This window comes from Cryptomeria japonica, chromosome 9 (assembly GCF_030272615.1).
Source record: "Cryptomeria japonica chromosome 9, Sugi_1.0, whole genome shotgun sequence".
Lineage (NCBI taxonomy): Eukaryota > Viridiplantae > Streptophyta > Pinopsida > Cupressales > Cupressaceae > Cryptomeria > Cryptomeria japonica.
Window position 1 is genome coordinate 736,273,462 of NC_081413.1, and position 23,146 is coordinate 736,296,607.

Sequence of the window (23,146 nt, forward strand, 5' to 3'; positions counted from 1 at the left end):
CTTAAAGGAAGTTCGCGCCTTTGCATAGTCAATGACAAGCCTTGGTTTTTGGTCGCGGATCTCGCTAGGCAAAGGAAGTGCAAGATCATGGTTTCAAATGAGTATTGACAATGCCTTATGACTTGTTGATTGAACTGTCACTCAAATCACTCCCTTCACTCGCCTTGGACTAGACTTTCATAGCTCATTAGAAATGCTCAAGCATGGTCGGAGTTTTAACTAGGCAAAGGAAGAGCAAGGTGGAAGGTCGTGGTTTTGGGGGGTCAAAGGAAATGCATGAGGGAAGGTCGCGATTTTGACACCCCAAAGGAAGTTCGTGGATTTGATACCCCAAAGGAAGTGCCATCATGTAGGTCAGAGATTTTGTGAGTCAATGACAATGACATCAAATGCATCAACCTTGTTCACTTAAGCTCAAGACCTTCCAAATCACTGCAAAAACATCAAACAATCAACCTCAATCAAAATTTCAAAGGTCTCTTACCTAGATCGGGCTTCTATGAGGTCAAAGGAAGTGCCCAAGCTAGATTGTGGATTTGATCAGGCAATGAAAGTGCTAGGTCGGGGTTTGAGGGGGTCAAAGGAAATGACCTCAAGTTGGATCAAGGTTTCAAGGAGGCAAAGGAAATGCTCTCAAATCCTGATCGGGCTTTCAAGGGGTCAAAGGAAATGACCTCAAGTGTTCAATTTCGCTCATTTAATTACCTTTCCCTAATCTGCTTCACGATTGTCTAGACCTTAGCCTATCCTCCTTCCAAATATTCACTCTTCTTCAATAATTTACCATAATCAAACTCAGCACTTCATCTCTGATTTTGTAAGCCAATGATGATGATCAAATGGAATGATCATCATTAATCATTGATTTCAAAATTGTTGAGGACTAAGTCAACTCAACCTCATCAAACCTAAAGGATCATATTGCTGCCAAACTTATCCAAAACCCTAAAACTAAAAACAAAAGAGGGGGTCCCCATTTGTGATGGGGTGATGTGTGAAATGGTCACAACACAGCCGTAGAGCAATTCATACTGCTTTGTGAATAAATCATCTTGGTAGATTAGTGATCTCATGTTATTGCCATGTTACTCTTGTTAAAGCTGTTACTCAATACAGGGAATAAAATACAATGTTACGTCAACAAATGAGAATAGTTATGAGTTAACATTTTTGCATGCAATTATGAGGCTTGGAAATCACTAGATAAGCATTGTTTATTTTCTTTTTCTTTTTTCTTATAATAACTGAACCACGGGGTCTGCTTGTATACTTTTGAAATTATGGCTGTTGAATTGATAATTTGATAATCAATTCAACATTTGCATTTTAGATTCATCATTATTTTGTATATTAATTTTCCAACTTAATAATAAAAGTTTCATCTATATACCATGCTGCTATATGGTGCTATGTATAAGGTTAGGCCTTATGATATCTGATGGTTCCTTATTTATGATGCAGATTCTGCACTTGGTTTTCCTGGGGTACTGCAAAAGGTTGAAGAGTTGAGAAAAGCCATTCCTGATGTTTACATGTTGGATCAGATTAGTAATCCTGCAAATCCTGGTGCACACTTCCAAAGCACAGGTTGGAAAATTGTTGTTTTATGGGGTATTTTTTTAAATTTTTGTTTCTATCATATGAAGCACCTTGGTACAATTTGTGAATTTCATAGATTTGAATCACTGTAGAAGTTAAGCAAATGATTACAACACAATGCATCCTTATTGCCTTAGTTGCTTCATACATGTTTGAATATGTTTATGAACAATGCAGTTGTGTATTTATAAGAACCTAAGTGTAAGGTAACTATAAGAGTAATTCAAAGAGATAAGGACCAGAAAGGTGATTAAACATGGTAGACTGTGAGTTATCACAAATTGAAAACTGTCCTCCAGTTCCACCTGAATTATTTGTGTTTGCTTGATATTGCATTGGACTGAAACCATTTTCTATCTTCAAAACATTGTTAGGCTTTCTATGTCATGTAAGCTCTTCTTTCAAACTTGGGTTTGAATATAGAATGAGACTTTTTTGGCTGTAGACAAGAAATCCTCAACAAGTCACATCTTCTCCCCAAGTCTGGGAGGTGTCCTAAAACATTCAAGACTTGCAGTTGTCTATATATAACCACCCAATATAAATGTAATTATAAAATTGATTTAAGGAAACAAAGACCAGAAAAGGTGGATCAAACGTGGTATATTGTGAGTTATGGCAAGTTGAAAAGTTTCCTTAAATTACACCTAAAATATTCATGTTTACTTGACAATGCATCAAATTGGAATAATCCTGTACCTTCAGAATGTAGTCAGGCTTTCTATAGCAAGATGTTCTCTGAAATAGTGAAACTTATATTTGATTTTAGGATGAAACATTTTGTGTACTAGAAAAGAAACCCACAACAAATAACATCCTCATCACCAAGCCAGAGGTATCTATTTCGTTTCAGATTTCATTCAGTTAAGAGTTGCAGTCATTTTCCCAATCAAAAGGTTATAGAGGTCTTTAGCGGTGTTTTCAGGGAAGGGGGAACCATTAGACAACTTCAGATCAAGTTGTATATGTTTTTCCCAGTCTAATCAAAGTCTATCTTGTGCACATAATAAGAAGGCTTTGAAGGGGTAAGTATGAGTTTACTTGTGCTTATCTGCCAAACCAGATCTTTGTTTTGCCCATTTCGCTTAACCAAAATAAATCATCAAAAAATATTAATACCCTTGTTTGCCTAGGCTAATGTGTAGCACTCCTTAGACAAATTGATCACAACAGAAAAATACCTCAGGAGGATTAATAAAGGTTCATGTTGCAGGTTTGAACTGGCCAAAGAATGCTTTGCATCAGTCAACCCAGCAATGCTAAGGTGCCCAGATAGTTTCCCACTACATTCACCACACTACCCACTACTAATAAGAGCTGATGCATCTCAGATAACAACTCTCTTTCACTGCCTCATGCAATGTAGATCTGTCAAATAAGGTTACAGGTCTGTAAGTTGAGTTTCCAGACCACATCCAGGCCCGTGCAACTGCAATGTGTACATGCAACATCCCAAACTCGCCTCCCAATAGCCAACAACGAACAACAAAACTTCAATCACCTTCAAACTTCTTTCAAAGATCAAAACTTGATATCACAAGTCTGAACTTACTTTTCTTCTGAGCACATTAGCTTATCTGTAATGATAGTACAACTGGTACTGTGCATGTATACAGCCCCCTTAATGGCCTTTACCCTTGAAAGTAACCCCTCCTAAGTGAATATCAGTGCATAAGAGGGCTAGACCTCCACAGTAGGCAATGATCAATAGCCTAAAGGTAGCACTTAGGTTATTAAAAGCCCCATGTCCAGCTCCAGGGAAGTCTATATGGCCTGGTACAGATGTACATTGAAATTCGTGCAAGCCTGAAAACTGGTAAAAAAATCCTAAACATAGTCGGCCAGGCGTGAGAAACTCCTCAGAAATGATTGCCATGATGTTCGACCCAATTTGTCTCCTTTTCAAGCAGGAAATGGTGGTATGACCCTATTAGAGTCATCACCATTAAACAACAACTGTGTGGCTCAGCAATAGGATTCTTGAAACACATTCAAAATGTAACAAAATCTCTGCATATTTACCAAGAAACAAACTTTAGAAACCTGCAAACAAATGACCTTGAAAATTTTCATTTTTTTATAAAGCCCTGAACTACGAAAACTGTCAAAACAAAGGTGATTCCTATGTGAAATCACTGCAACCAGCTAGGGACCATCTCTCAGATCTGAAACCAATGATTTGATAAGGGTTTTCCTCCTTGATCAATCCTTGGAAGAACTCTTTGGTTCAATCCGACGACATCGTGTGATGTGTACTCTTCAACATACAAACGAGAGCCCGATACCTCCTTTTATAGAGTTGGAGGAAAAAGAGCAATATTAAATTTAAAATAATTCATTTTCCCTCAAATGTCCTTTTTGATAATTTTAAATCAACTTATGTGCAAGTCCCCCTTCCCTAAGCGTTCACTTGAGGGGACATTATGTTACTTTTAAAAATATAACACTAAAGTAAAATAATAAACAATAATATTGCAACTTTAGTGCATATGTTAAATATTTTTTATCAAATTGTTGAAAGCATCACCAAGACATTGGAAACCTAAACTGATCGTGCCATGAGCTAATTGAAGTTGAGGGATGATGTCAGGCTCTAAAACAGGAACTTACTAAAAATAGGTGAGTTCTCCAAGAAGTGTGGAGATAGCCCAAGAGGCAAAAACACTTCCAAAATTATCATCATAATCCTGGATACTGTTGTGTTGTGCACACACTTCTTGTCTCCGACAGGGACGCCCTTCCTTTTTTTTGCCTTGCTAGTCATGTGAGAGAGAGAGAGAGAGAGAGAGAGAGAGAGAGAGAGAGAGAGAGAGAGAGAGAACCTTGGGGATATAGGAAGTCAGAATCAAGTCCAAGCATAACATAGGGTGAAACTGAAACGTGAAGGATTTAGGCCATGGAGTAAGAAGAAAACCTGATCATTCAAGAACGTAACTTGATCCAAGGGAAAGATGGGAATGTGCCTTAATCTTTTGACCCTCCTTCCTCAGAGGTTTTTCTCAAGTTTGCTCCCTAGAAGACTTTTGAGAATGCCTAAGCATACACCAAATTTCATCCTTCGCCTTGCAAAGTTTGGTTGAGGCATAAAAATCAGGCTTATTGCTGTTTCAAAGACTCTTTCAAAGGCCTAAAGAAAGGTCGAAATTCATTATGGACATCTTCAAGTTCGGCTTTGGCAAAGGGAAGAATGAATAAGCCATGTTTTAAAAGCTTCTTCCAGTGCCTGAAAAAGGATCGACATTCATCTTTACCTCTGCAAGCTCGGTATTTGCTGAGCTTTTTGTCTGAAAATCCCTTGGAAAATGCCAAAAAAGGACCAAAATTCACTAAGGCATGAGAGAATTTCGGTGTTTGCAGAACATTTTGCTTGAAAAACCTGAAGTTTATACCGAAGTTCCCCAAAACTGATAAGATTTCGATGTTTGCTAGATTTTCTGCCTTCCAAGACTGAAGTTAATACCGAATTTCATGAGTTTGCAGTGAAAAAGAGGTGAGTTTTAATCATTTCGTGCCACTAAACTTCAAGTAAGGGCATCAAGGACTCCTCATAAGAATGAGCAAAGGATTGCAGCATCAGATTTAAGTGTTTAGGAGGATATAGGCCAAGGCAATGAAGTAGGAACAAGGTATGAAGCTGAAGTGCAGACCTAAACTCGGTGTTTGCCAAAGAAACAACCTCATTCCCTAAGCCTTACCGAAGTTCATGCTTTTCCTAAGAAAAGTTCGGACTTTTCTAAACCTTTGGCATTCCAAAATGCCTGAAAACACTGAACTTAGGACCAAAGTTGATCAAAACTTGACGAAAGTTCGGAGTTTTCTGAACTTTTTGCTTGCCAACCCCATAGAAAAGGCTGAAGTTTAGGCCGAGTTTTAGGTATGAATGTCCAAACTTTGGTTGGAGTAAAGCATTGTTCCCAATGACCCTTCCAAGGCCAAGATTCAAGCCGAACTTTCTTGGTTTGTGCCAATATTTGGTGATGCTCCTAATACTCCTCCAAATGTCGAGGTTCATTCCCAAATTTATGTCTCAAGGTTGGATTTTGCAATCACAAAGGGTGAGATTGGGAGGCATCAAGGACCCTTCCTTGACAAACAAAAGAGGCTTTTCAAAATCAGCCTTGATTGAAGCTCGAAATTAGGGAAAGTCTTCACTCCCAAGCTGCCTCTCTCATTCATCCCAAGCTTATGAAGTTCATCACTTTCTCAAGCCCAAAGACCCTCTCGGACACAATAATGTTCAAATCCTTCAAGGAATGAGTAAATAGTGAAATGATGATTGATCCTTGATCTATGTGTTCATGTAGGATGGAGGACACAAAAGGAGGCCATGTGGGGATGGTTGGGACAAAGAAGGCTCTACAACACTACCCTCTGAAGGATTCCTAGGATAAAGCCAGAGAGAGAATTCCATGCTAGCTTCTTGAAGATGTCAGTGAGTGGAGCCAAAAACAAAGCAAGAAGGGTTGGATGAGCAAGGACCCCTACCACCATCAGTAAGGCAACATGTTAAGAGCTAGGGCATAAGATTGAAGAAAGAGTTATACAATGGTGCGCTATAGATCCAATTGGTGTTGTTTCTAGAATTTTGGAAGACGCAAAATGTTATAGGACTTGCAAAAACAAAAAAAGAACAGTTGGAGATAACATAAAATAAATTTATTGTAAAAGCAATTGCTTTATTGTAAGATGAATACTTGTGGGCCCGATTTAATGAAATTCAAAAGGGGGCCACAAGTTGGTTATTTCCCAGCTACCAGATTTACCCTTTTGTGCCTTGAGCCCTGTGCATTTTTGTCTTCTATTAGGATTAATTGAAAACAGTTGAAGGTAGTTGAGAAAGTGGTTGGAGGTTGTTGAGGTCATTAACCAGAAAGCTGTCAAGATTTTTAGAAGGCAGATCAAAGCCATTGGATGGGTGGAATCTTCGCCATTGTAATGTTCCCTTTCTAGCCAGTTAGCTCACGATTTGTTGTTAGCCTATTTTCCCATGGTCCCGTAGGCTAACCAGGACACATAAGGGATCTTGGAGGAATTTTGCCTAGGCATTTTCAGTTGTAGGTCATTCTAAGGTGATTTGATGCATTTTTGGCTTACTATTTATAGTAAGTCACTTTAGATTGATCTAGATCTTCAGTGGGCTCCAGAGATTTCATGGTTAATATTTAGGAGGTTGGCAGACATTTATAGTCATTTAATATTTATTATTTAAAGCAAATTATAAAGTTAAATTTAAATATTTAACTTTATTTAATAAATGACTATAGTGGGATAATAAAGTATTAAGTCATAAATATTAAATGTCCCCTTTCTTTTCTAAAGGTACATTGCACACATAAAGAGGGATAAAATATAATAAAGTGTTTTATTATCCCACATTGACAAGACAAGTGAGTGGGCTCTTATGAAGAAGTTATAAATTGGATTGAAGAGCTCACTTTCAGTATGCTTTGGATGAGACTAATGTTATGCTGTTGGATTTCTTGGGAATCTGATTATTGGGCTTGGAGGAAGAAATCCCTCTTTGCCAGCATTCTCTTCTCTGTTGGAAGACACAGTCAGGAGGATTATTGAGTGTTTTCATCTAGGAAACATAGTGGAGCTTCATTGGAGAGTTTGCATAGGTTTTACAAGGGTTTGATATGCAGACCAGAAGTTTGTACCTGTTGCTATAGTGCCCGTGAACAGTGAAACGATACAGTACCCGCCCTACAGTAGCTGCTACAGTACCATCGTGAACTGTACCACGCTACAGTGATTTGGACCAATATCGTGCTAAAGTCGGTAAGAGTTTTTAAAATCTACTGCTATAAGCTGAGTTGTTATTAATAGTCAATTTATTATAGGGTTTAAGCCTCATACATTGGTTGGACAGAGCCATTCGCTGCCTGCACAGACAATATTTAGATTGTTGCCACCAATCTTCATGATTCCAGGTTGGTTATGTTCATTGTAATTGTTGTTATTGAATATTCAAGTCTATATATATATGTAAATCAGAGATGGTGAACTGTTGTGCACATTTCTGAGCTCTACCTGGTCATAGATGTGTGTGATTGATGCTCAGAACTGAATCTCTTAACTGCTGTACATTTCTGGGTCATACTAGTTTGCAATCAGACAAGTATACACAGAGAAATTGATGTAATAATTGCTGTTACAGTCAAACTGTTAAAGCTGGGTGGGTAGTTAAGGTTGTTATAGTCATTGGAGTGCTTAGTATTGCCTTCAAGTGATCTTTCTGAGTTTGTAAAGGGTCTGATTATAATTTCTGGGCATTAATATATTGTAAATCAGACATTGACTGTTAGAATATCATAATATTGCTTCTCAGTCATGTTCTTTCATTATACGTTGGAACCCACTCAATTCACATATCATACAATGTTTTGAGTTTGATAAATGGAACATCAAATAAACTAAAAATATTGTGCCAAAATTGCAAACGAAATATCCTACCAAGGGGGGCGAGGAATATTACAGCCATTGATTCAAAATGTAAAATCTATAAAAGGGCAGTACCTCTCTCATTGAGGGGGGTTAGAAGATTAGATTTTAGAGGCTAGCAATTTAGAAGTAGCAGTAGTTAGAAGTAGAAGTAGCAGTAGTTAGAAGTAGAAGTAGAATAGAGTAGGATTGTTGGATAGAAATTGTTGTAATATCACAAATGAATAAAGCATCGAAGAATCGTGTTTTTGCCATTTTGCTCTAACTTGTCTCTATGGTTTCTTTTCATCAAGTTAGCAAAGTTCAGTGATCTTAATGGTGGAGTGTGAGGATATTTGATTTGATTTCAAGTTCATACCATTGGAGGCTTGCTGATTGTAGGTCTCTATGCATGGTCAATCTGAGCCTACTGTTGCTCTTAGTTCAACTGTGAATGTCTATTTCAGATTGTGCCAGAATTGGGTATCTGAATGAATATCCATAGTCTGAAAATCCTTTTACTCCTTTGGAGTTTGCACTATTCCAATGGAGTTGTGAGTTTATCTCTGGCTGAGCAAGAACTTGTTTATTCGAAATTTGTCTACCTGTAGCACCAATTGTTACTGTCATTGTCCCTAAGATCTCTAAACCCTATCCCTTTGCTATTTATTTCCCCATTTTGAGAAGTAAAGCGTCATTGGATAGCCATACCAGACGTAGGCCAGCTTGTCAGATGCATAAGTCCCCTTATGATTACTAGCAAAACACATTGACCACTGGGTTATCCTGAGCAAGTCAAGACCTGACAGTTGGAACCTTGAGGTTATCTCTTATGATCAATCTGAACAACATTAGAGATCTCCTTATCCAAGAGAGGATAGGATACACTCAACATTCTATTCTGCGTTGATAGAAAGTGCAAGCTTTCGCTATCAATAGATACCAACTGATCTCAAAACCACCATTAGATGCCAAAACCAAACTTTGCAAGATCAATGGAGTCCCCTTACCACCATCGAATAGCCAATGGGAACTTAGGAATAGGCTAATGGTCTTACTTGTTAACTAGGTTTGAGAAGGGGACATTACAATTCTTCCTCCCCAGAATTTCTTGTCACCAAGCAATTGCAAGCCTAGATGTTGTAAAATCTACGCACTCTCCCAGGTAACATCCTCTTGTGGTAAGTTCTTCCACTTCACCAAATATCCCTAGTAGTCCTCTTCCACAAATTTTGTTCCCTATAATGAATTACTGCCTTTGGAAAATACACGTTTTCCTTCCTCATCCAAAGGGGCTAACTCAGAAGAGGGAACAACATTTTCGAAACACCATTTTGAGGTGTGACATGTGGGAAACATGTGCACCTTGCTACTCTTGGATAGCTCCAACTCATAAGCCACTCCTCCAATCTTCTTAGAGATCTTGAATGGGCCATAAAAACATGGCTCAACATTTTTGATCCACTTTTCTTGAGTGTAGATTATGTATAGGGATACAATCTCAAATAAACCATGTTTCCTGCCTCAAATGCACACTCAACACGGTGTCGGTTTGTATACAAATTTTATTGACTTTGAGCATGTTGTAGGTTACCTTTCAAATATTTCATAATGTCCTGACTGCGCGAAAATAAATGCTTAACCTTAGGCACTCTACTATCACAAAACAATAGTTCAATGAAGTTAGGAGCTTCATATTCATACAAAGCCATGAAAGGATACATCTTGATGGACATGTGATAGGTGGACTTATAAGAATACTCATCCATATGTAACCACTCCACCCAAGCCTTCTGCTGCCCTGAAACATAATTACAAAGGTGCACTTCAACCCACTTGTTGACAATTTTCATTTTCCCATTTGTTTGTGGGTGGTAACTAGTGTTGGGAGTGAGCTCTGTCCCACACAATTGAATAGTTCCTGCCAAAGCAAAGTCAAAAACTTGTTGTCCTTGTTGCTAACAATGTTCTTAGGCATTCTGTCATGTCCCAATTCAAGACTGGAGGTCAAGCTATACGTCAATCAAAGATCATAGTTCATATTCGTTTCCAATACAGGTTGACCATCAAGATTAAGCATCGACATGGAACAATAAAACAAAGCATATTTATTATATATGAAGATGTCTGGAGAAAAATGAAATTCGACATTATTTCCTAGTTGTTGACATGGCTAAAATCGTATTGCTACAACTCTATTTGGCCAACGCAGAATTGAATTTACTTGTTGAGTATCCTATCCTCTTGTATAAGGAAATCCTAATGCTGTTTCAAATCGATCAATGGGGGTGACCTCAATGTTTCGACTGTCAGATCATGACTGCAGGATAGCTCAACGGTCTGATGTGTTTTGTTGGAAACACAAAGGTGACTTATGATTAGGTAGAATCGGTTATGTTCATACGGGTTCCCTAAGACTATATAGTCTTGATTCCATCATATTTTATCTTTGACATGATGCTGCTTAGGCTTCAACTTTGATTAAAAAAAAAGAAATTGAAAGGGAAAGAGATAGAAAATATCTAATTAATCTATCTAAGATAGCATATTCAAGAAAAAAGATGGAAACCTTAAAAAACCAGGTTTAACATTATCAGCTAATAAAGCACAATGCTATAAAATCTAGTGCAATATTCGAAGGGAGTTAGATTTTCATGCTACTAAACATAAATGCAGAATTCGACATCCATTCATTTGATGTTTAACAACCGAACTGAGCATATAAATTGGTTCAGACTAACCATGCAGGGGGAAATGGCAATCAGCCAATCCTTAATGGTATGAACACCAAGGTTTCTATCAAATATTATCTTAAAAATACTATCTGAAATCAAAATACATAACAAGAAAATTAAATGGTGAAGGAGACCATGCATTCACAAGGAAACAAGACAACTTTAATTTCCATTAATTCTACATTAATTTTGCCAGAGTTTCAGCAACAACCTTAGACTTCTTACAAAATGAGGGAGAAACCATCCCTTATATAGATTTTCAAAAATGGATGAATGGCCAAGATTTAATCTTACAGGTGGCCCAGATTCATCCTACAAAGTATGACTGCCCATACCTATTGATAAGGAACAAAATATCCCCTACCAACTACCAACTAACTAATAACTACCCAACATAAAGTTGCTCCCCAAAAAGTGCACTTGCACGGAGCTCAAAATCTGCAATGACTTTGGGTTGTTGAAAAGAAGTAACTAGCTTGGAAAAGTGCATTTGGAATTTAAAAGAAACAAATATTTTTATGAAAGCACTTTTTCCTTTCTCGAGGCAGATTCTTTCACCAAAAATTCAATATCCTCTCGCAAGTACCCTTTCCAGATGTCCCGGTTTGCCACACGCTCTTCTCGAACATATTCCTGAAACCTCATGTAAACCGGGAATAATTCCTTATCAGAAGGAATGGGAGGATTACGCATTTTGAACCGCGTGCCCTCCAGATGCATGTCTACTATCCTCACCCACTCGTGCCAATGCAATTGACGATCCTCAAACCGCAGGAATGGGAGGATTATGCATTTTGAACCGCGTGCCCTCCAGATGCGTGTCTACTATCCTCACCCACTCGTGCCAATGCAATTGACGATCCTCAAACCGCAGTATATCCGCATGCAGTCTGCTGATGCATTCGATGTCTTCCGCAAAGTATGTAGTTTTATCGGCCCTCAACCTGCCATTTCGTTGTGACATTACATCGTCACCTCCCATGCTATCCTTCCAACCAGTGACCAATGCCTTGAGGATATCTTCACCGATGCTCTCAATACCAGACAAGTCGTCCTCGCACTCCTGAGTTTTTCTGATGATGTCCGCCATGTCCATCTTCATGAAGATTATCCAATACCATTCTTTGAAATTGTTGATGTCATGGGGATCTAGGATAGTATGCAGTGTGGGAATCTAAGCGTGAATCCAAAAGAGAGCCCTCATGAGTGGTTGAGCCATGCCAATCATCTCCTGGATTTTGGCGTACTCTTTCTCTACCTCCACCATCTTTAGCCGGTTGAATGTATTTTGATTGTTACTTCAAATACATCATCGATGATTCTCTTCCCTCTTGCCTTAATGCCCCAGATCCATTCTTTGACCGCCTTGGCGGTGTCGTGCACTCCTTCGAATTTAGCTGTAGTTTTATGTGCCAACGCCAATGGAGGAATGTGGGACTCAGCAGTATGTTGTAGAAGTCTTAATAGATGATCTACGTATTCCTCGGTTTGCTCAGCACAAGCTCGATACATATCCCTTTCCGCGGTTATTTCATCTAGCTACCTGAGCACATTCTGCACAGAATCCTTGAATTCTTCTCTCTCCTGTTCTTTGGTTGCTCTCCCTATCGGGAAGGATGCGATACTATAGTCCGCTAATGCAACCTGATATGCTAGTTAATTGGTGGCTTGACGACCGCTTTTCGCTGTGCGCGGGCTATCAACTAGCCGTGAGGGATGGTTTGTCCTGATGTGACTACCAAATCCCCACCTTGCTCTTTGGATGCCTCAGCTGATTCACTGCCTATCCATAACTGATCGAACATAGAAGGAGGATTGGGTGCATTATCTGGTCCTTTACTCACCATTGATTTTTCTCCCACCTCACTGTGCAATTGATGCGTAGCGTCTAGTAGTGGTTGCTCCTCAGTTCTACTGGGTTCTTGAGTTCTATCTTCTTCCTTTTCTCCCTTAACTGTGGTGTCATCCCTTCTTGTTCTTTTTGATGGCTGGGTTCCCCTATTGGCCCTTGCCTTCTTTCTTTTCTTCTCGGGTTTTCAACCTCCTCCCTTGGCGTGCTTGATGTTCCCTCATCTTCTGAAGACTGGGAATTTGGGAATCCAAAGTACCCATCATATTATAGGTAAATTGGGTTTGCTCATGGGTTAGCCTCTCTATTTGTTGGGCTAGCTAGTTGTCGGTGTATCTTCTTGGACCTTCCATGATGGCCTCAAAGTCCGTGATTGGGTCTTTGACTACCTCATACTTCTGAATTTGCAAGCAGTCCCCATAGTCTGTTACCTGATCTGGGACCTGGCGATACTCATAAAGTCGCATTTGCTGAACACTCAATCTTGAGTATTCTCGCCGGCGGACCTCAATGTCATCTGGACAATTGCTCTAGTAGTCCTCTATGGACGCCTTAGCCTTGCAATGCCTGCCATAAGCCTTCTTTCCCAATCTAGTGGGATCGAAGCACTTCCAAGGGAAGTGCTCCTGCAAGCAATATGATGCCGGTTCGTCGAATGATTCCTCGGCTTGCACAAAATTGTTGAAGTGCACATCAAGGTTGCCTATGATCATTGGGAATGTGAATCTCGATTGCTTTTTGTCCCTGAGTATGTTGCCCGCTGGGTGTGCTTGTCTTGCAACCTCCATGAGGACCAATTTGTCTGATGGGTAATAGGGAAGCCGATATGGTGTTCCCTCAAAGTCTAATATTTTTATGTAGGAGAATCGAGGGAACTGAATCAACCATGCGTCGTACTTCCAAATCAGTGTGGTAGCCTCCTTTGATAATCTTATGTGTAACCCAGCTTGCATCAATCTAACCATGCCCATTGTAAAAGCATCATTTACACGCTCATACTAACCAAATGCATATGCAATGTTGTTTTTCTCTCTCTGAGCTATGTTATAGTTATGCAACTAAGGGTAGCAATCATACACTTTCACTTGATTTGGCCCGTTCCCAATCTCACCCTTTTTGATCAATCCTCACTCTTTTTGATCAATCTTGGTAGTGGCTGATGCCGAGCAAACATATAGACTAAGTAGGAGGTCATGGTGAAGTACTTTCTCTCCTCGAGGTCAACCATCTGTGTATGAATCTTGTCGCTAATTATTTGAGCCCAATCAAACTTAGCCTTCCCACTGAAGACCTGCTCGGTAAAATAGAACATCTACTCCTCAAATAGGTTGGAGTGGGGAAGTCCCATGACCCGACTGAGTAAGGTAACCATGTCCCCATATTCGTTGTTGAACTTGCTTCTACGGGTCTTTTTGCCAATCCTAATGCTCGGGGCTTTTCTTTCTTTAAACCATTTTTCATTTATCAGTGTTTTGCACTGAATAGGATTCATGTCATAAGCGAGTTGGGCTTCGTCAATGGTTAATGCAGTGGCGCGTTCAAGTTATGGGATATCAAATGTTTCTCCAATAGCCTCAGGTATGAAGTCAGCCATTACCATCCCCTTACCACCACTAATCTGGTTTCAGGCTGGTAGCGCTTGGCGGCTTCAACCACAAGCTCATAATTTTGTACTGTTGGTGGGAAACCAACAACCTAAGCAATATCACTCTCCAACATCCGTCTGGGTTTGCCATATGCATTGGGAGAGTGCACCCTGTTTCTGAAGTCCTGAATGTCTATGTGCTCGAGGTCTGTATCCCCTATATTGTCCCAAATACTTTGAACTTTTGACTCTTTGATTAGTCCTCCCTAATACTGATATTTCATTTTTTCAAGCTTACGAGGGATGTCTACTCTGGAGGTCTGCGATGCTCCTAGCGCGTCGAGTGCCTTTGAAGATTTTGTCGCCTGCTTAGGCATTTATTCTGCACACCCGAACACAGATTACAAGACATGTTTTAATATGAAAATACAGGTTAGCAGTGCCCGAAGATGACGTTAGCATGAAAAATTGTTTAAACAGTCAAACAACTTGAAACTTGAAAGTGCGTTAAAACGGGCTACTTAAACAATTTTATTCTGTGCGTTTTAAATTGCCTTTTGACTTGAATTAAGTTGCGTTGAGTTGAATTTTGTGCTTTTAAGTTGCAATCATTAAGTGTGTTGTGCAATAATCATGATGTTGAGGATGAATTTTGACGAGAAACAAGATTTTGAAGTGAAAGGTTATCTAGATCGATCCGACCTCTCTATGGGGTGCTCCAATGATCAAGTGTCCTACCAAAGCTATGATCAAAGAGGTGGTAGGTCACGAAACTCTGACTTTGTATACCAATGCCGTACACCGAACGCAAACTCTCCTTCCAAAATGACAGAAGACCAACCCTCTCAAAAGAAAATCTAAACTAAAACAGAAAGCAAACTAAACTAGAGCAGGAAAATGGAAATACTATTCTAATATTTAAACTGGAAAGGCTTCAAAAGAAACCTAAGTCTGGAAGTAATGCTTAAGGAATTGATCGTTTACAGGCAAGGGAACGTGCTCACCTGTTAGGGTCTTCAATCGGAATGCATTTTCTCCCAGGATTTTAGAAATTTGGAAAGGAACGAGCCATAGATTATCGAATATCTCATGCTCTCCTTTTCGCTCATGTGCTTTGTCCCAGCAAAGGACAACGTCTGAAATATGAAAGGCTTTCACCTTTTTTCTCTTGTCAAACCAACGTTTGACCACCTCCGGATGCTTGGGTTGTCTCTTTTCTCTTCCAAATATAACAGTTGGGATAGCCTGGCTTTGACATTGTTATCGATCCCTAGATACTCTTTCATGAACTACAACGTGGGAATTCTTAGTTGTACAGGAAAAATGGGATCAAGTCTGTATACCAAGTGATATGGTGATGTTCCAATGGTTGACTTAAGTCTTGTGTGGTCTGCCCAAGGGGTGAACTTGAGTTGGGTGTGCCAATCTTTTGGATTTTTATCAAGCAGTTTTTTGATCACTTGTAGTAGGTTCTTATTGGTGGACTCAGCTAGACCGTTCCTTTGGGGATAGTAGTTGGATGAAATTTTTAACGTTATCCTGTAATCAAAAGCCCAGTCGGAAAATTTTAATAATGCAAATGCAAGCCCATTATCACAGACTAAAGAATGCGGAGATCCAAAGCGTGTAATAATATTTTCTTCAAAAAATTTAATAACAACATCAACATTGCATTGTTTCAAAGATTGAGCCTCGGACCACCTCGTACAGTAATTGGAAGTGGTTAGAATGTACCTGAGCTACGCAGAGGAAGGTGGATTGATCATATCAATAAAGTTGAGTGCCCATTGAGGGAATGGTTTCACCTCCACGACTGGCTACAACGGCATTGCTGGGGTCCGTTCCTTGGTTGTAGCTAGTTGGCAAACATGACAGGTTTTCACGTGTTCATGGGTGTCTTTGAATAGGGTAGGCCAAGAATAGCTTGCCCTTAATATCTGGTGGGTTGTTGCCAAGCCTGACCCATGCCTGTTTCCATACTTAGCGTGGAATTGCTCCATGATATGTTTTGCTTCTTCTCGATTTACGCACCTTAGGTAAATCCCCTAATGGTTCTTCTGGTACAATACAACTCCTTTCAGCATAAAGCGGCTTCTTTTCATTCTTAGAGCTCTTTTCTGCACTGGATTGAGGTGTGATGGACATCTCTGATTGAGCAAATAGAACGTGATGTCATCATACCATTCATCGGGTGAGAACTGTTCAAGTAGGTACTGCTGATGTATGATCCCCAAACATTCTTATGCGAGGGTTTGCGTTAAAGCCTAACCTTTAAGTAGCTTCATGGGCTGGATTTCAATATCATGCTCTTGGATGATGGTCACCCATTTACCTCTCCTTTCTCCTAGCTCATTATGCATCGGCAGTGTTTTCACAGCAACATCTGGCACTATGGCATGTATCTTACTCCTTAATATATAGTGCCGGAACTTCTTGATGGCCTTAACCAGTGCATAGGATTGCTTTTCTATATTGGGGTACCTTAGCTTTGCATCCTTCAACGAGGTACTCATGAATGCTATCGGGTGTTCCCTGAAGTAATTGATGCTGGTGCAGGTGTCGGGGTACTCATGAATGCTATCAGGTGTTCCCCTTCTTCTTTTCGCTGAGTTAGAATTGTTGCACAAGTGTGCTCAGAAGCAAAAGAATAGATGTAGAATGGCCGTAGATAATCCGGGCTTACCAAAACTAGTGCCTGGATGATAGCTTGTTTGATCTCTTCAAAAGCTCTTTTTGGTCACCGGGGTCCATTCTATCTTGGCATCCTTCTTGAGCATGTCATTGAGGGGGCAGGCGATCTCAGCAAATCCAATTATAAATTTTCTAACAAAATTTATCTTCGCGAAATATGATTTCAGCTCCTTCTTGCTTGCGGGAAGGTTGATCTGTAATATGGCTTTGATTATATCGGGGTCAATTGAGATCCCTCTATCTGAGATTACATGTCCGAGTAACTTTCCTTCAGTCACTCCGAACATGCATTTTTTGGGGTTTAGAAATACCCCGAATTGCTCGCATCGCTGAAAAACCTTTCGCAGATTATCCACATGATCTTCTCTCTTTTTTAGAAAACACTTTTAAATCATCCATGTAGATGATTATGCACTTGCCTACCAGGTCCTTGAAAGCAATGTCCTGGCGCACTGAAATGTTGCCCCTGCATTGATCAAACCGAAAGGCATTTGTCTGTAAGAAAACACTCCCCACTTAGTGGTGAATGTTGTCTTCAGTCTATCTTCGTATTCAACCATTACCTGGTTGTATTCGGACCACCCATCCAGAAATGACATCATTTGGGATCCGTTGACCATCTACAATACCTCATCCAACAAGGGTAGTGGGTAGTTATCTTTTTCCGATGCCCTGTTCAAATTGCGGAAGTCTACGGACAATCGGATTTCACCGTTCTTTTTCCTTATAGGGACAAGGTTGGCCACCCAAGTAGAATGTCTTACTGGAAAGATAATGCAGGTAGCTAGCAGTTTCTTCACTTCTTGATAGATCAGAGGCTCCAAGAGAACATTTACTGGTTGCTGCCTCTGCCTCTGCCTAAATGGTTTTGAATCCGGCCTGAGTGGTATAGTGTGTGTTATGATTGAGGTATCATAAGTTTTTAGGTCCTCATACCCCCAAGCAATGATAGCTGGAAATTCTCTCATGTTTATGTGAATTTCGTCCCTTTCTTGGGTTGTGCATACTTTTCCAATCAGCACATTCTTCTGATTATCTATCGTGCCAACGTTGATTTTGTCACATATGCCTCCTTCGGAATCACCTTCCTTGCGAGACTTGAGCTGATCCCAGTCAAAGATCCTTTCAAGTTGTACCATCCCTCTAAGAATAGTGTTCGTTTTGAGATTCAGGACACCTTTGATGTCGATTTCAGCCTCTTGAGGCTCTTCTTCATTAATAATTTGTGCTGTGAACACATCTGAACTTGTGATGAAGTCAATAATGTGTCTATCATCATCAAACACCTGAAAATTGGTGACATTATCAGGAATGGACGGAACTGGTGTCAACTCAAACGTGAACTTCTTCAGACTCTGCATTGACAGTGGTTCTAATGAGCTTGCAGCTTGTGCCAATGAATCAACAACTTGGTTTTGTGATCAGAAAATGGTCTTGATGTTGAAGGCATCAAAACTTTCTATTATGTCCCAGACACAGTTGCGATAACAATTTAGCCTTTTGTCATAGCACGTGTATTGTCTTCTAACCTGTCTGACCATTACTTCCGAATCTCCAAAACAGTGCAGTATCTGTGCTCCTTTTTTAATGGCCAAGAGCAGTCCATGAACCAAAGATTCATACTCTGCTACATTGTTGGTGCAATGAAATTGCAATCTATAGGCGGCCAAGCTTCACCATTGGGGATTATCAATTCTATTCCTCCCCCGACTCCTCGCTTGGATTTTGAACCATCAAACCTGTTGATGTGTTTTTTAGGCACATGCGAACACAAAATAAAATACCATAAGTATCTTATCCTCTCTTGAACAAAATCTCTCAGATGCTGAAGATTAGCTTAAGGATCATTCGAGACGACTCCAAGGTTCATGAATGTAGGGTCACTACGTGTGGATAAGCTCTGTTGGTTGATGTGATTTTACTGGAATAAAGAGAGATCTTGCAAATCTCAAATGCAGCTTGAAGGATCAACTGGTTCCACCTGTGTGAAGTGCTTCCTTGATAAACTCTAGCATCAACTGCTTCACTCATGTATCCACAATCATGCCTTCCTTGTACTTCAATTATGTCGAGCATGAAAATGACTCTCCACTAATCTTCCTTGTATTCACCTATTCTAGAGTTCGCATTCGCTGTCCGGGCCTCCTAATTCTATTGAGTGTGAAGAGTCCTTAAAATTACTTTCGCAAACATGAATTGATAGAATTTGGATATCAATCGTTCAGGCGTTCATCGCGATCATGCCCTCCCTCTGGTGCCAATTCTGTTGATGTGTTTTTTAGGCACATGCAAACACAGAATAAAATACCATAAGTATCTTATCCTCTCTTGAACAAAATCTCTCGGATGCTGAAGATTAGCTTAAGGATCATTCGTGACGACTCCAAGGTTCATGAATGTAGGGTCACTACGTGTGGAAAAGCTCTGTTGGTTGATGTGATTTTGCTGGAATCACAAGGGGACTTACATTAGAAATGCCTGAATGCTTGATTTGCTGGAACTTAGGTCCTATCTACTCAATTGGAAGATAAAAAAAGAGCAAAAGAGGTAGGGTTTAAGAGAGTCTATTCTAATCCTATGAATGTAGGAAGATGAGTGAATGACTAGATTGAATCCTACTGAGCGAGGTCTCACCATCAAACTGAACAATTTGACACAAGCTCAGTGCAATCTTCTAAGGATGTTTTAAGGATGTTCAAATCAATACCATCAAACATTGATCACCATTCAAGTTAATGCATAAGCAATGAGTGTAGAACGATTCGAAGTTAAGCTCATATTATTACAGTTGACCACACAAGGTGCACTTACAAGCAGCAAGAGGCTAGTGGTATGGATTAGGCGGATTCCACATAAAAGCATTCAATAACTTCCTCCATTCAATCTAATCAAACATGAAAATAAATTGAGAAGTAGAACCATGAGGCTTGTTGAAATAACAAGTTTCACCATAACTTCAATGAAAAGAGTATCTCATTTACAAGTCATACCAACAATTCTTCCCTCTCCTAATCTACTCTAATTGCTATTCTAATTGCTACTCTTCTATGATTATATTCTACTCACTATTAGCTATTAACTATTAGCCTTTATGAATGAAGAACCTGAGCTTTTATAGAGAGCTCATTTACAATGAATGGCCAGGATTTTACGATAAAAACCCTAATTAGGGTTTGTTACAACAAACGTCTCCATAGCCAATGAGAAAATTACATTCCACGAGTGTGGACCAATAGAAATCAGGGGTAGGTGCCTCGGAGTTCGTGCCATCACTAGTGAGTCGAGTGTGTTGAATCAAGACATGCAGAGGTAAACCTTCCTTGATTGGCAAATAGTGACTGTGATGATGATTAGGATGCCACTTCACGCTTTGTAGGTTTGATCTTCTAACTTTGATTGATTGTTCTGAAACTGTCTGCTGGAATGCCTTTGTCTTTGTATCTCTCCTTCAAAATTCCTTCTCTTGTGACTTCCTTCATGTAGTTGAGGTTGTAGATCATATCTTTGCACAAATGAATGCTTCTTGTTTGATCCTCTTATTTCCTTTTTTCGTTTTCTGCAAAACAAACAAGCATCAAATACACTTGATATATAAGCTTAATATGAGCATATAAAGAGAATTCATCATCATGAAACAACACTTGAAGTTGCTTTCTTTTTGCTCGCGAAGAGGAGTTCTTGAAGTGTATTCCATCCTTGATGTTCATTAAGTTTCTCTCACCTTAATCTTCTTCATTTTCTTGAACTTCACTCATACCCTTGAAATTGTGAAGTTAGCTCGTGTCTTAATTTTGTAAGTTCATTTGTATCCCTTAGTTTGTAAAGTTGGAATTTTCCATTGAAGCCCCCCTATATGAAGCTCACTTGTCTCAAACATGAAGTTAAAATTCGCTCATGAAGCTTGATTCATGAAGTTGACATTCGGTCTCCTTCTTGAACTCATGAAGTTCATTATTATTGGTTCGCTCCATTTTGCTCAAACATGAAGTAAAGAATTTCGCTTCAATTTGCTAAGTCATGAAGTTTACCCTTGTAGAAGATTCGCTCCAAACCTTGAACTTATGAAGTTCGCTTTCATCCTACAACTCATGAAGTAGTAAAATCTCTTCAAACCGGCATCTCATGAAGTTGCAAAGTCCGCTCAAAAGGGGGTGTACTTGAAGTTTGTTTCTCTTATCCTGCTCATCAAATTTGTTCTTCCTCTCCAAATTATGAAATTCGCTCATGATCTCAAACTCATGAAGTTCATTGTTCTTGTGTGAAATTGTAATATCCCCACTTTGAAATAGAATTTAATAATAAATGATAATAATATTCCCACTTTGAAATAGAATTTAATGATAAATGATAATAATATCCCCACTTTGAAATAGAATTTAATAATAAATTATAATAATATCCCCACTTTGAAATAGAATTTAATAATAAAAGATAATAATAAAATTAAAATATAAAATGATATAATTAAATATGATTAATTAAAAATTAATTAAGTTAATGAAAAGTCAAAAGACATGAAAGGAAAAGTTGTGACTCCCTCAACAATGATACATAAAAGGGAGAAGAAAACCTCATTTGAGGGGGGGATAATTTGGTAAGGAGAAGTGCAGATCTGATTTAAATGATAAGTGCAGATTTGATTATGAAAGGTTGTGTCCCTTTCAAATGGTAGAAATAATGAAGAGTTGCACTCTTTCAAAGGGTGATAATGGTGAAAGGGTGTGTCTCTTGCCAAAGGGCATACATGATGAAGAGGTGTGACCTCTCCCTCAAATTGAGAGATATAAAGGAAAGGAAATAAGGGAAAATCAGGGGAGGATAAGGGGTCTGCTGCGTGGAAAGAGGAAGAGGGCAGGTAAGTAATGAATGAACACTTCATGTTATATATTAACAAATATAAATAATGAACATTTAATTATATACGTTAATAAATATAATTAATACTTATTTAATGTATATGTTAACAAATACAAGTAATTAATATTTATATATATATATATATGAATGAATGGATAATTTAATATATATGGTAATAAATATAATTAATGTATATTTAATATATGTTAATGAATATTTTTATATTAAGGAATGGTTTTTAGGAATATGTGTAAACATATGTTAAATGGATATGTGAAAATATATGTTAATGAATACATATTAATGAACAATTAGGAATATACGTAATAAATAAATGTGAATATTGGTTAATGAACATTTTTATGAAAATATGTTAGGGAATACATGTTAAATCAGGAAAATGTAAATGTGAATTATAGAATGGAAAATAGTAATCAAATGCAAAAATGTATTATAAATGTGATTATATGATGGAGGCTATAGGGAGGAAACTCACTTAGTCTAAGGGAGGGATTATGATAATCCCTAGGGCAGTATATATACTGAAAACTGATATGCATATGTATGACTTGGCTAATTAAACTCAACCAAGAAGAGACGGATCTGGCTGGTCCCCTCTGAGGACTTGGGTGATGAAGGCATCACCCAAGGCAAGGAATAGACAAGGGTCTTCCTTGGATGGCTTGGGTGTAAGAGGTAACACCCAAGACAGGATTCGAACTCATCTTCGATTTCCTGGAGGGCTTGGAATCAAGGGGTTCCAAGAGGGCAGGCTTCACAGCCGCCTAAGGACATCTTGGAACCAAGGGGTTCCAAGAGGGCGAGCTTCACGGCCGCCTAAGGACATCTTGGAACCAAGGGGTTCCAAGAGGGCGAGCTTCACGGCCGCCTAAGGACATACTTTCGTATGGCATTTGTATCCTTTTTATTAGATGAAAATTATGATTATGTTAATTTAGTATTAAAGATAGATTGCAAATTAAAAAATGGCTTATATATATATATATATATATGTGTGTGTTTTATTCTAACAATTTGTTTTGCAAGACAATGATCTCTAACTAGTAGGGACATTACAGAAATCCGCTCCATTCCTTCTAGACACGAAATTCGCTCTAAATCCCTTAAACATGAAGTTGCACACTTCGCTTCAAGGAGGTAATTCATGGAATGAAAACTTCGCTCCAAATCATGAGTTCATGAAGTAACAATTTCGCTCCAAATTGATGAAACATGAAGTTGCTTTAATCATTTCTCAACTACCAAAGTTAGAACTTCGCTCACTCCCTTTAATTCATGAAGTAAGCACTTCACTCTTCTCCTTTAGTGCACGAAGTTGATTTATTTCACCTATTTATATCCAACTTCACTCTCAAGATCGCTTCATTTTGCTAGATCATGAATTTC

General features: G+C 38.9%; 1 protein-coding gene across 2 annotated transcripts in view; it reads left to right on the forward strand.

Annotated features, from left to right (window-relative positions):
* Positions 1–23,146, forward strand: part of LOC131038672 (cysteine synthase, chloroplastic/chromoplastic) — a 183,937-nt gene that overhangs the window by 106,619 nt on the left and 54,172 nt on the right. For both annotated transcript variants that reach the window (XM_057971179.2, XM_057971180.2), the window contains one exon: positions 1,462–1,587. In XM_057971179.2, the coding sequence (XP_057827162.2) occupies positions 1,462–1,587 (126 nt within the window). The remainder of the gene's footprint in view (positions 1–1,461; positions 1,588–23,146) is intronic.